Below are 13,489 nucleotides of genomic sequence, written 5' to 3'. Positions count from 1 at the left end.
TGGATTTTAGAGGCAGTGGAGATACGCAAGCGGGCGCAGAGGACGATGAACCGGGATGAGGGAGCGTACGCGCTGTCACACACCTGGAGCGCTGTCCTGGAGGAGCGACCTGACAGCAGGAGGCGTGAACTACCTGTCAAATTGGGCGGGACGTTCACGCCTCCGTAGCGTAACATCAGCTGATAAGGCACGTCACCACTCGACATCTGGTGACTGTTTTGAAGAAGGCGGAAGATTCTCGCCGAAACTGTCAACAAGGTAACATCTTAAAAAATCCTTGTCTTAAGAAATGAACTTAAAATAGCTTTAATAGTTAGACATAATGAACTTCCACTACACATCTCATTCTCTTTTCTGGACTGTTTTCTCATTGACCTCTAGATGATATCTGTGCATTTCAGTTCAGAAACTCACCAATTTATCTTCAGTCTCCAGCTCCAGACCTGCCTCCTCAAGGTTGGCTTCAAACTCTCTTCTCCTCTCCTTAAAAAAAAAGACAGACACATGAACATACACATACAAGGTACTACTAAAAAGGTAAAGGTGTAAACACAGTGGTGCAAAAGATCGCATTGCTGTCTCACAGTTCCAGAGACCCTGAGTTCAATGCTGAGCTCGAGACACTGTCTGTGTAGGAGTTTTGCACGTGCCCACATGGGTTTCATCTGGATTCTCTGGCCCTCCCACCTCCAAAAACATGCTTGTAAGTAAATTGTTCCTAAACGTAAATGGGTGTGTGACTGTGTGTGTATACAGTATATAGTGCTATGGACTGGCATTCCATCCAGGGTGAATTCCCACCTTGCACCCACTGTTTCCAGGATAGCCTTTGGCTCCACTGCAACCCTGACCAGGATAATGTGCTTACTGAAGATGAATGAATATAAGCTGAGTAAGGTTTTGCATTATTTCAAATGAGCCCACTTGTGAAAAGAATGGTCAAAGCAATTCCTGTTTAGCTGCTCTTGGTGAACAATAGTTTATATTCTTCTCCTTTTTAAGAATCCATATTGACAGTCACCATCTCATGACTCTGTTGAAAAAGGAAAGATGACACATCTAAATTTTACTGCCTCCATGTGTTGTGCACTCTCTCTCTCTCTCTCTGGCATATCACTACAGTGACGTGGCCACTCTGACTTCCAGTCATGGTTTCCTGTTGCCTCCTACTGGATTATTATAGAGATTTTCTCCATGTCTTTGGATTGTGGGGGAAACCAGAGCACCCAGAGGAAACCCACACCATGGGGAGAAACCCCACACAGAAAGGTCCCCGTCAGCTGGTGGGCTCAAACCCAGAACCTTCTTGCCATCATGCTATTAAACTTAAATTAGCTCTCACTTTAGGAAAGTGTTTTAAAAAAAACAAAAAACAACAGCAAAAAAAAAAATGGTATGACAAGATTTTTTGCTGTGCAACAAGCCCAGTTCAGGCGGTTCATGTGACTAACGTACTAAAATAGACCAAATTAGACTGAATATATATATATATACACACTACCGTTCAAAAATTTGGGGTCACTTTGAAATTTCCTTATTTTTGAAAGACAAGCACTGTTCTTTTCAATGATCACCACTTTAAACCAGGGGTGGGCAATTATTTTTTCCATGGGGCCACATGAGAAACAGAAAATTTTGTGGAGGGCCGGACCATAAGGCTGAACTAAATTCTGCATAATATTAATTGCATTTCTTTATATAAAGCAATAAATATCATTGTTTTTACAAGCTGCTAAGACTGGTAAGAGTATGGAAAAAACAAGGTTGCCTTACAAAAAATGTCATTTATTCAATCAAATTTCCCAAAACAATGGTTAACAAAATGTGAACGTTTGTACCATTTTTTTCAGTCACATTCACCCCAAAACACAATAAAGACATCACAATATTGTCTTTCTACTCCAAATATCAAACAAGATACATCATATTATAATAATGATGCCCACATTTGTAGTCTAATCACCTCATTTGGTGTTTTTTATTTGTTCAGTGAGAGAAATCTCGTCTCTGTTGGTCTTTAACGAGTGCATCAGAGTCAGGTTGAATGTCTGAGGCGGAGATGCGAAGCACAGCTGACAGATGATCATCAGTCGATTCGGTGTAGGTATCAGATCTACAGATCGGCTCGGGCTCCGGCGCCTGCTGGTGACATCACACTATGTGATTGGCTGGACCGTTTGAAGGATGACGTACAAGTTTGTGGTTGGTCTGGACAAGTTACGGAAGTAGTTATCGCGGGATTAGGTTTCGTGGGATTTCATGTCATGTTCATGTCGCGCATATTGCGTTTTTGTTGAACACAACTTCAAAATAAAAGCAATGCACATTCAGTCCATGCATGAGGTAAAATTAGAAAATACGTTTATTTTGTAATTTCTAATTAACCTTACGCGGGCCGGTCAGAATGAACCAAAGGGCCGGATGCGGCCCGCGGGCTGGAAAATGCCCAGGTCTGGTTTAAACTAATCAGAAATACACTCTATACATTGCTAATGTGGTAAATGACTATTCTAGCTGCAAATGTCTGGTTTTTGGTGCAATATCTATACTAAGTAACTTTAAAAACGCACAATGGAATTCAACACGATATCACTTTAGATCCATGCATATATTTGAAATTTATGATATTGTATGTAATGCACACACATCTTGAAACATCGATAAAGGACATTTATTGTCAAACTCAAGAATTAATTCACAATAAAAAAATTCAAAGTGACAGTTGGTCCATGTTCGGACCGTCATGCTGGAGATTCTGGGTCTGTGTCGTCCAGGGGTCTCAGCAGCAGTGACTGAGGGTGTCAGGAATCTGTCACGGAGGTGAGCTAGTCTGATGTGCTGATCCTGAACTGGCATCGTGACTCGAGGCTGACCAGGGTGTGGACGATCCCTGGTGCTCCCTGTCTGTCTGTAACGCTGACTCAAACGGGAAATGGTCGAACGATGAACACCGAAGTGCCGGGCGACCTCTGTCTGTGTACTTCCGGCACGCAACATCCCGATGGCCTGTTCACGTTGATTTTGGCTTAGGCGTGGCATCTTCAATAATGACAATTTTCCCATCATTTCCCCCGGGTATTTATAGGCAAGATTGTGTGTGTACAGTGTATGCAAAATTTGTTTGAAAATTAAAGCCTGTCCATGTCACTGACTACCCGAGTCATATTGTATGTTATTGAGTACAACTCCCTTAAATTCTGATTTGAGCACAGATTTGGAACTTATTCGGGCGGAACGAAGTTATTTTTCCATTGTGAGATATTTCTTTTCTTCTTGAGATAAACTCAGCACGAATTCAGCAAGTTTTATCAATGTGCGTTTTTAAAGTTACTTAGTGTACATAGGTGTATAGAGGCCCATTTCCAGCAACTCTCACTCCAGTGTTCTAATGGTACAATGTGTTTGCTCATTGCCTCAGAAGGCTAATGGATGATTAGAAAACCCTTGTACAATCATGTTAGCACAGCTGAAAACAGTTGAGCTCTTTAGAGAAGCTATAAAACTGACCTTCCTTTGAGCAGATTGAGTTTCTGGAGCATCACATTTGTGGGGTCGATTAAATGCTCAAAATGGCCAGAAAAACGTCTTGACTATATTTTCTATTCATTTTACAACTTATGGTGGTAAATAAAAGTGTGACTTTTCATGGAAAACACAAAATTGTCTGGGTGACCCCAAACTTTTGAACGGTAGTGTATATATTTTTTAAACCTCTCAGGAACACAGACAACAAGAACAAGACTGGAATAGAAACTGGCTGATCATGTGGCCTATGTAAATCATTTCCTGGATTATTTTTCAAACTGCGTAAATCCCTGTGACCACACTGTTCGTCATGTGGCACTTTTTCAACCATCAGCACTTCATCAGCACTTATGGGCAGGCAGGCACATCATTTCAGGAGCTGTGATATCTCAACTGGGAACACTGAAGACTGTTAAAATGAAATATGCAGACACTGAATCGGTCAGGATTTAAAAAAAATAAAAGAATAAGAGAGAGTTACTCAGAGTATCAGCAAATCTGCCTGAATGAAAGTTTACATACCGCTTTCTTGTCTCCGTCTTTATCGTCTGTGTAGGACAGGACAAAATCAATGCGTCGTCGACCATCTCTGAAATATACAGAATCATTGTCCTGCTGCAGCTTATCGATCTAAAACAAAAGAACATGCAATATTAAAAAAAGTGGTCAAAGAGGAGCACAAGCAACAGAGTCACACGTTGTACAAATAATAGAACACAACATGGGGTTCTCTCAACATGAAAAACGTTTTTTTTAAAAAAAAAGTCATTTTCTATGGCTAGCTAAATTAATGTTTACAAAATATATTCTAACATGATCTCACTATGAATATTCGTAACATAACATTAGCTAACTGAATATAGTGCGTGTCTGAAGACATCATTCACACTTGTATATTTATTTATAGCGCCCTCCACAATTATTGGCACCCCTGGTTAAGACGTGTTAAAGCCTTAAAATAAATTCAATTTTTATTGCAGAAGCATAGTCTCACACTGAAAATTGTAGAACAATGTAACCCTTAACTCAAGTGAATTAAAAAAAATAATAATAATTCCCTGACTAAGAAATAATTATTTTTCATAAAAATCACCTGTTCCACAATTATTGGCACACACAATTCCTAGAAAATAAATGTAATTGAAGAATTTCTGTCATTTCTACTGTAGTTTATAAAGTTGATCAGAGTATCTAGGAACCTTTAATTAGTAATTCATCACATCCTGTTTCCCTGGGGTATAAATGTGATGTGACACAGAGGCCTATTTCTCTTATCCACTCTTCAACATGGGAAAGACAAGAGAACACACCATTCAAGCAAGGCAGATGTGTGTCGACCTTCATAAGTCGGGCAACGGCTACAAGAAAATAGCTGCTCGCCTACACCTGCCCATATCTACAGTCAGAGGAATCATCAAGAAGTTTAAAACAACTGGAACAGTGGCAAACAAGCCTGGACGAGGATGCAAGTTTATCTCGGCACCACGCACAGTGAGGAGGATGGTAAGAGAAGTAAAAAGTTCTCCAAAGCTCACGGTTAGAGAATTGCGTCAAAGAGTAGCATCTTGGGGTCACAAAGTCTCCATAACAACCATCAGGCGCTATCTACATGCCAACAAGCTGTTTGGGAGGCATGCACGGAAAAAGCCTTTTCTCACTTACAAGCATAAACGTAAACATCTGGAGTTCACCAAGCGGTACTGGGACTTCAACTGGGACCGTGTGCTTTGGTCAGATGAGACCAAGATAGAGCTTTTTGGCAACAAACACTAATACATTACAAAAGATGAGTATGCGGAAAAGCACCTCATGCCCACTGTGAAGTATGGGGGAGGATCGGTGATGCCGTGGGCCTGTTTCTCTTCCAAAGGCCCTGGGAATCTTGTTAGGGTGCATGGCATCATGAACTCTTTGAAATACCAGGACATTTTAAATCAAAATCTGGTGGCCTCTGCACGAAAGCTGAAGATGGGTCGTCACTGGGTCTTTCAGCAAGATAATGACCCTGAACATGTGGCCAAATCTACGCAAAAATGGTTCACCAGACACAAAATCAAGCTTCTCCCATGGCCATCTCAGTCCCCAGACCTCAACCCAATTGAAAACCTGTGGGGTGAGCTGAAGAGGAGAGTGCATAGGAGAGGACCCAGGACTCTGGACGATTTAGGAGAGATTGTGCAAAGAGGAATGGTTGAATATCCCTCTCTCAGTATTCTCCCATCTTGTGAAATGTTATAGGAGAATATTAAGTGCTGTCTTGTTGGCAAAAGGGAGTTGTACAAAGTATTAATATCAGGGGTTGCAATAATTGTGGCATACATGATTTCATGTAAAAGAATTATTTCTTAATGTGGGATTTTTTCCCCACTGAATAAATGCACTTGAATTAAAGGCTGGATTTTTCTCTTTTTTGCATTGTTGTCCTATATTATTTTTTTTTAAAAAATAATGTATTACAAGCCTAAGAACATATCTTAACGAGGGGTGCCAATAATTGTGGAGGGTGAGATATATATATATATATCCTCCATCTTTTGCTGCTTGGGGGGGTTCCGGCATTGCTAACTACTGTTTGAATAAAATCATTTTTGAGCGCATGAGAGGAGAGCAAAGTGGATGGGGAACCGCAGCTTGAGCAGGGAATATTTCTGAATGGTCCTAGTGCCTGCACCCTCTCCTGTTTTTGAGCAGGCGCTCTTTCCGCATGGTCCTAGTGCTGGCACCCCTGGGTTTTTTTTTTTCAGATCTTCAAGTGTGTGTGTGTGTGTGTGTGTGTGTGTGGGGTTGGAAATAATGGTAGGGAAAACACTGACCTACAGTGGTGCTAAAAGTAGATAGTCTATTTAAGTAGATAAAGCTAAAAGTCCTAAAAGTAGATAAAGAGAACCCAGTTAAACAAATGAGATAAAATATTATACTTGGTCATTTATTTATTTGGGAAAATGATCCAATATTACATATCTGAGTGGCAAAAGTATGTGAACCTTTGCTTTCAGTATCTGGTGTGACCCCCTTGTGCAGCAATAACTGCAGCTAAACGTTTCCAGTAACTGCTGATCAGTCCTGCACACCGGCTTGGAGGAATTTTAGCCCATTCCTCCGTACAGAACAGCTTCAACTCTGGGATGTTGGTGGGTTTCCTCACATGAACTGCTCGCTTCAGGTCCTTCCACAACATTTTGATTGGATTAAGGTCAGGACTTTGACTTGGCCATTCCAAAACATTAGCTTTATTCTTCTTTAACCATTCTTTGGTAGAACGACTTGTGTGCTTAGGGTCGTTGTCTTGCTGCATGACCCACCTTCTCTTGAGATTCAGTTCAGGGACCGATGTCCTGACATTTTCCTTTAGAATTCGCTGGTATAATTCAGAATTCATTGTTCCATCAATGATGGCAAACCATCCTGGCCCAGATGCAGCAAAACAGGCCCAAACCATGATACCGCCACCATCATGTTTCACAGATGGGATAAGGTTCTTATGCTGGAATGCAGGGTTTTCCTTTCTCCAAACATAACGCTTCTCATTTCAACCAAAAAGTTCTGTTTTGGACTCATCCGTCCACAAAACATTTTTCCAATAGCCTTCTGGCTTGTCCATGTGATCTTTGCTGCTTGTCTGCAGTTTGCTAATGTTCTTTTTGGAGAGCAGTGGCTTTCTCCTTGCAACCCTACCATGCACACTATTGTTCAGTGTTCTCCTGATGGTGGACTCATGAACATTAACATTAGCCAATGTGAGGGAGGCCTTCAGTTGCTTAGCAGTTACCCTGGGGACCTTTGTGACCTCGTTGACTATTACACGCCTTGCTCTTGGAGTGATCTTTGTTGGTCGACCACTCCTGGGGACGGTAACAATGGTCTTGAATTTCCTCCATTTGTACACAATCTGTCTGACTGTGGATTGGTGGAGTCCAAACTCTTTAGAGATGGTTTTGTAACCTTTCCCAGCCTGATGAGCATCAACAATGCTTTTTCTGAGGTCCTCAGAAATCTCCTTTGTTCGTGCCATGATACACTTCCACAAACGTGTTGTGAAGCTCAGACTTGGATAGATCCCTGTTCTTTAAATAAAACAGGGTGCCCACTCACACCTGATTGTCATCCCATTGATTGAAAACACCTGACTCTGATTTCACCTTCAAATTAACTGCTAATCCTAGAGGTTCACATCCTTTTGCCACTCACAGATATGTAATATTGGATCATTTTCCTCAACAAATAAATGACCAAGGATAATATGTTTGTCTCATTTGTTTAACTGGGTTCTCTTTATCTACTTTTAGGACTTGTGTGAAAATCTGATGATGTTTTAGATCATATTTATGCAGAAATACAGAAAATTCTAAAGGGTTCACAAACTTCCAAGCACCACTGTACATCCACAACAGTGCAGTTACCATGAGACAAAAAGTCAAATAAATACAACTCATTAAATACACTCTGCACACATGCATTCATGTGTGCAGTTCTGCATTTTCTTATCAGCTATGCTAAACATAGCATTATTAATGGAACAATACACAGTGAGTAACTCGTGTGCCAACGCTATGCCCTCCTGTGTCAACAGAAATCATGCGTCAAGTAACTGACTATGGATTATTCAGCTTCCAAAGTACGTCATTATTAGTGGACCATAAGCCATCTATGTCAAATAAAGCATGCAGACACCCCACTGTATTCTCAGGTTTACACTGTACCCATTACACAACACTACAAGGCCAAATGTAACGTTAGGTAATTTTGTTTGGCAATTGTGATGGCTGATCATTCATAAACATCCACACACAGCCCCGTCTGTTACAAGACCAGCAAATGAAGCCAGAGGAGCACGTTCCACCTGTCTTGCCATCATTTCATGCAACAGATATTATTTTATTTTTTCAAAAGGTTTTAAATAGTTGGGTACATTGAAAAATCCTGCATTTGATATTACAGATTACACGTGCAGATAGTCGACTGTTGGCTCACTTCAAGTATGAAGCTTAAGGAAGATATAAATATTTGACTTTATGCGTATTTAAGACGTTAATGATCTTATCTTGTTCATATAGCAAGTGCTGTTAGTGTTGCTGTAAGTGTAGAGGTTTTAATATTGTTTTGTTATTAGTACTCTAAGTAATTATTTCTTGTGTTGTTAGTGTTGTTCTCGTTTGTTATTATTGAGGATATTGTAGTGGTGGTTGTTTTTCCTCGTGGTGGTGGTGTTAGCAGCTCATTTTTGTGGCCACTTTATCCTGCTCAGGGTCTCAATGGATTCAGAGCATATCCTGGGAACGCTGGGCATGAGGGGAGGAGAATTACACAACGGATGGGTAACCATAACTCCGGAATGAACTGAGGACCCTGGAGCTATGAGGAGACATCGCTTCCCACTGTGATCCTCACTTTTGTTCTTCATGTTGTTATTGTTGTTCTTTGTTGCCATTGCTGTCCGTGTTATTAGTGTTAGCAATGCTATTCTTAGTACTGTTAAATGATCCTGTTCTTGTTTTTTTCCTGGGGGTCATTCATCAAACAGTGTTCTTAATCCTGGACCAAATTTATTCCAGTGTAACTCAGCAGTAGCAAAAGAAACAAGTAGTTTTACAACGGTTATAAATTCGAACAATGGAGAGTAATACAGTAATTAACGGAGAGTAATATATTTCTTAGGAAAGCAATATTCAAATGCTAAGAGTCGCCATGAATTAATCACTTCAAAAGCCTTAGTCTGATTGCTAATTAAATGGGAGAAAGCCAATCCATAGGAATTATTTCAGAGAGACATTCTTGGACTTATGAATGCAGATGGAACTCAGTTCCCTTTGGCACGCAATATTTCTTCAAAAAGCCATCAGACTGAGTAACTGCAAGGTATTGATCACTCCTGGCCACAACGATGCTCCAGGCTAACAACAGCAGAAGCAGTTCAGAAAACATCTATACTAGAATATACGGGATAGGACATATGCATACTTTAACATGGAGTCGAATTACTATGTTTTATATTTGTGCTTGAGGTACACATCATTCTTCATCCGCACCCAAACATAGTGGATGAAAGTGTTGTGGCTATATAGCCTGGGCCCGCCCATCCTAAGTGTGACGCAACACAGGGGGCTGTTGCGAACTTAGCCTGCCTTGCCAGACTATCTCCAGCTCTTCCAAGCTCCCGAAAAATCGGGAGCCAATCAACTTTGAGCATCTCCAACGGCCCTGGGTAGAGGCGTGTTCAAGGCAGTGACGTAGTAGAACTGCGACCGGAAGCCATAGATTGTTTACAGAATCTATGCCGGAAGCACTTCATTCACTAGAAACATTACGAATATGGAGCAGCGGCAAGCCTTTGACACAGCGGTAGATGCTGTATTGAAAGCATTCAACGGGAAGTTCTCATTGAAAATGGAGCAAAGAGCAGCCCTGGAGGTATTTATTGAAAGGAAGGAGGTTTTCGCCTTGCTCCTGACCGGCTTCGGTAAGAGTTTAATCTACCAGTTAGCCTCGCTGGTAGCCAAATCAATGGGGCACAGCGAGAATCCTATCGTTGTGGTCGTCTCGCCTTTGATCGCGCCATTATCGTCCTCTTCCTCTTCAACTCCTCCTTCTTCCTGTTACTCAAGCAGTTTCCGTCACGTCACATACGTCAGAGGAAAGAGTGATGTGATTGGTTTAAGCTTCGTCACAGCCTTTTCTGGCTTCGACCAGTAGCAAACTGAGGCATTTCAGGGAGGCGGGTCAACCACGCGCTTTGGGAAACGGTTGGGCTTAATATCTATGCCAGACCAATGCTCGCAGAGTTTTGAAGTTGCGTTAGCCAGACTAGTGGCTATAATGTTCCAGCCATTTTTTAAGCTACCACATACGGCTGAAAACATAACTATTATAATTAAGGAGTATAGAAAATAAACATTTGCCTTGCAAACTTAACAACCCCACTTTTTATAAATGATTAAAAAAATAAAGACAAAGTTATTAAAATCTTATTCTACTGTAAATATACAGTACCAGTCAAACGTTTGAACACCTACTCATTCATAGGTTTTTCTGTATTTTGTCCATTTTCTACATTGTAGAACAATACTGAAGACATCAAAACTATGAAATAACATACGATTATATATGGAATTATGTGGTCAAAAACACACACAAAAAAAAAAGTGTTTAAAAAATGGTTCATATTTTAGATTCTTCATAGTGGCCACCATTTACCTTGATTATGCTTTGCACACTATTGGCATTATCGTAACCTTTTCGATTAACAGGTGTGTCATGTCAAGTCAATTAGTGGAAATTCTTGCCTTAATGCATTCAAGATCATCAAACAGTAAACAAGACAGTAAATAGCCCTGTTCCACAACTGTAATTATTCATATTGTCAAGAACTGCTCAACTAAGTGAAGAGAAGCAACATCCATAAATTACTTTAAAGACATTAAGTGTCTTAATCAATTAAAAAAAAAAAAAAAATCAAGTAAAAAGGTGTGCCCAAACTTGACATGCACCCTGAACATACCTCGATTTGAGTCTGCATATCATTACAAACCAGTACTACGTCCTAGGAGTCCTGATATGGTGAATAGTGCAGATCCAAGGGGTTCATGATGCATACTGTGTTCACACACTGACTTACACTGAAAGCTGGCCTCGTTTGTGTCCTGTAGATAAGTTCAGTTAGTTAACTCCCACTACATCCTGTGTTAAAGTGAAAGTGGCAAAGCTTCCCTACATTCCCCCTTTCAAAACTTTCAGCTTGGGGCCTGGTGAATCTCCTGGAAAAACGCATCTCAGAAAACTGAAAAAAAAAAGTTTACTTTAGTGCTTCATATACTGGAATTCCTGAGAGTAAGAAATCCCACCATTTGGCTTCGGCATGCTCCAGTTTAGAAGTACAGTATATGAAAGACAGCGGTATGTTCCAAGACCACCAGATATTTTTAGCTCATACTTCACACACACACCACATACTTTTAAAATCAAAATGTGTACTAGGCTATGGTGCCTTTTGTAGCAACAGTTATGCCGCTTTTCCACTACAAACGCGGCTGAGTCGGGCTGAGCCGTGCCGTGCTGAGTCGAGCTGAGCGGGGCTGTTGGAGTTGCATTTCGACTACAACCGCGCTGAACCGTGCTGGCTGGAAGTGGGTGGACACATTGGGTGGAGTTAGTGAAAGTGGGTGGACGTCACGTGATGTCGTTAAGCAGCGCAAACAGTGACATCAGTGATCTTTTAAGCGGTAGTCTCACGACCCGAATAGTAAACAACAAACATGGAGGACATGGAGTCGTTAGCGTTGCTGGTCTTGGTGCTGTGGCTTGTTGTCACCGACAACGCGGACAGATACTGGCAAGAGCGTATAGATGAGGCGAGGCGCATAAGGCTTCAGAAATTCTCGTAATTCGTAATTCTCCTTCTTCCGGGTTTGCGGTGTTTACAGATCCCAGCGCGCTTGCGGGGCGTGTGGGCGCGTGTAAGGACACTCCTCCTCACCAATCAGTGCACAGGGGAGTGTCTGCTCACGCCCCCAACCTCACTCGGCTCACTTTGGCTCGCTTCAGCCCTACCCCAAAACGGTGCGAGTTTTAGGGGCTAAGCAGGGCTGAAGCGAGCTGAGTCGTGCTGGTTTTTGGTAGTCGAAACGCGAGCCGTGTCGGGCTGAAGCGAGCTGAAGCAAGCTGAAGTGAGCTGAAAAAGGGTAGTGGAAAAGGGCCAATAGTCTGAGAACAATGATCATAAGAGGATAAGTGGGGCAATAAGTATGTTCCACTTATCTGCTCACAGCAAAGACGAGCTCTAGTTTTAGAAGGAAAAAAAAAGCTCAGCTATATACATCCATCCACCACTTGCCCATCAACGTTGTAGGGGAAGCTGGAGCCAATCCCAGCTGACTTCTGGCAAGAGGTGGGATACATCCTAGGCAGGTCACCAGTCTATCTCAAGACTAACACAAAGACAAAACAACTCACATTCACACCAGTAGCCAGTTGACCTAATACGCATGCAGCTGGAGGAAACCCACACAGACACGGGGAGAACATGCATAACGAAACGGTAATAGTCATCAGCATGTTGTGCTGGATTAAAACGTATTTTAACATACGGTAGATAAACCTAGGAAACTATGAGATCATTCTTTTTTAATTTCCTTTTAAGTGTCAAAGGAAGGCGAAACACTGGCAGGAACTGAAGCTGAAGAGTAGAGGTTTCTGGGGAAAAGAGATAAGCCATGTTGTATGGTATTCACTGGAGACAACTGTGTGATCATTACTCGATTTCACAGAACTGAGAGAATGTTTGCTGAAATGTATTTCTTCACTCCGTTTCCATATCTCTCATCACTGTTGCTTTGTTGCTCTCCAATTTGAACCGAGGGAGTGCGTGCCAACTTTATTGCCTCCTACAGAGTTTGGAAGATGGCCATAAATGCAAATAAAGCCTCAAACATTACAGCTTCTGTGTTGAAATAAAGCCATGTTTAACATTTAAAAAAAAAAACACACATACCACGATAACCAAGCTTTTTTGTATAGCCCATCTGCCCAAGACCCCGCCTCCAGATAAGCAAATCGTAGTGTCTCAGGTACATGAAGGCGCCCATTTCTAAAATGACTGATTAATGAGATGATCAATATGCATGTCAGTGCCTCTGAGTCACATTTACAAAAGTACACATTAACACCAAACAAGGCTCCTGTGTTTACAGTTGTAATTATAAATGTGATTATTATATAACATACCTGCTATAAATACAGAGTATATTCATTTTGATTATTTACCTGTAAATCAAACATTTTCAGGTTGTTAATACACGTGTCAACTGGAGCAGAATCACACCGATATGCCAGAGATGAAACTGTCCGTCCATCCATCCATTATCTGTAGCCGCTTATCCTGTACAGGGTCGCAGGCAAGCTGGAGCCTATTCCAGCTGACTATGGCCAAGTTTACATTAGACCGTATCTGTCTCGTTTTCTTCGTGGATGC

At 41.4% G+C, this 13,489-nt stretch overlaps 1 protein-coding gene across 5 annotated transcripts in view; it reads right to left on the bottom strand.

Annotated features, from left to right (window-relative positions):
• Positions 1-13,489, bottom strand: part of ano5b (anoctamin 5b) — a 98,111-nt gene that overhangs the window by 33,276 nt on the left and 51,346 nt on the right. For 4 of the 5 annotated variants that reach the window (XM_060911438.1, XM_060911439.1, XM_060911440.1 and 1 more), the window contains 2 exons: positions 4,048-4,155; positions 415-483 (listed from right to left, as the gene is read on the bottom strand). In XM_060911438.1, the coding sequence (XP_060767421.1) occupies positions 415-483; positions 4,048-4,155 (177 nt within the window). Of the gene's footprint in view, positions 1-414; positions 484-4,047; positions 4,156-11,020; positions 11,122-13,489 lie in introns of those variants that run through there. The other variant, XM_060911442.1, reaches the window with a different exon arrangement.

The sequence above is a fragment of the Neoarius graeffei genome, chromosome 27, assembly GCF_027579695.1.
Source record: "Neoarius graeffei isolate fNeoGra1 chromosome 27, fNeoGra1.pri, whole genome shotgun sequence".
Taxonomy (NCBI): Eukaryota; Metazoa; Chordata; class Actinopteri; order Siluriformes; family Ariidae; genus Neoarius; species Neoarius graeffei.
The sequence above is the reverse complement of the archived record's forward strand: the minus strand, read 5'-3'. Positions and strand labels throughout refer to the sequence as shown.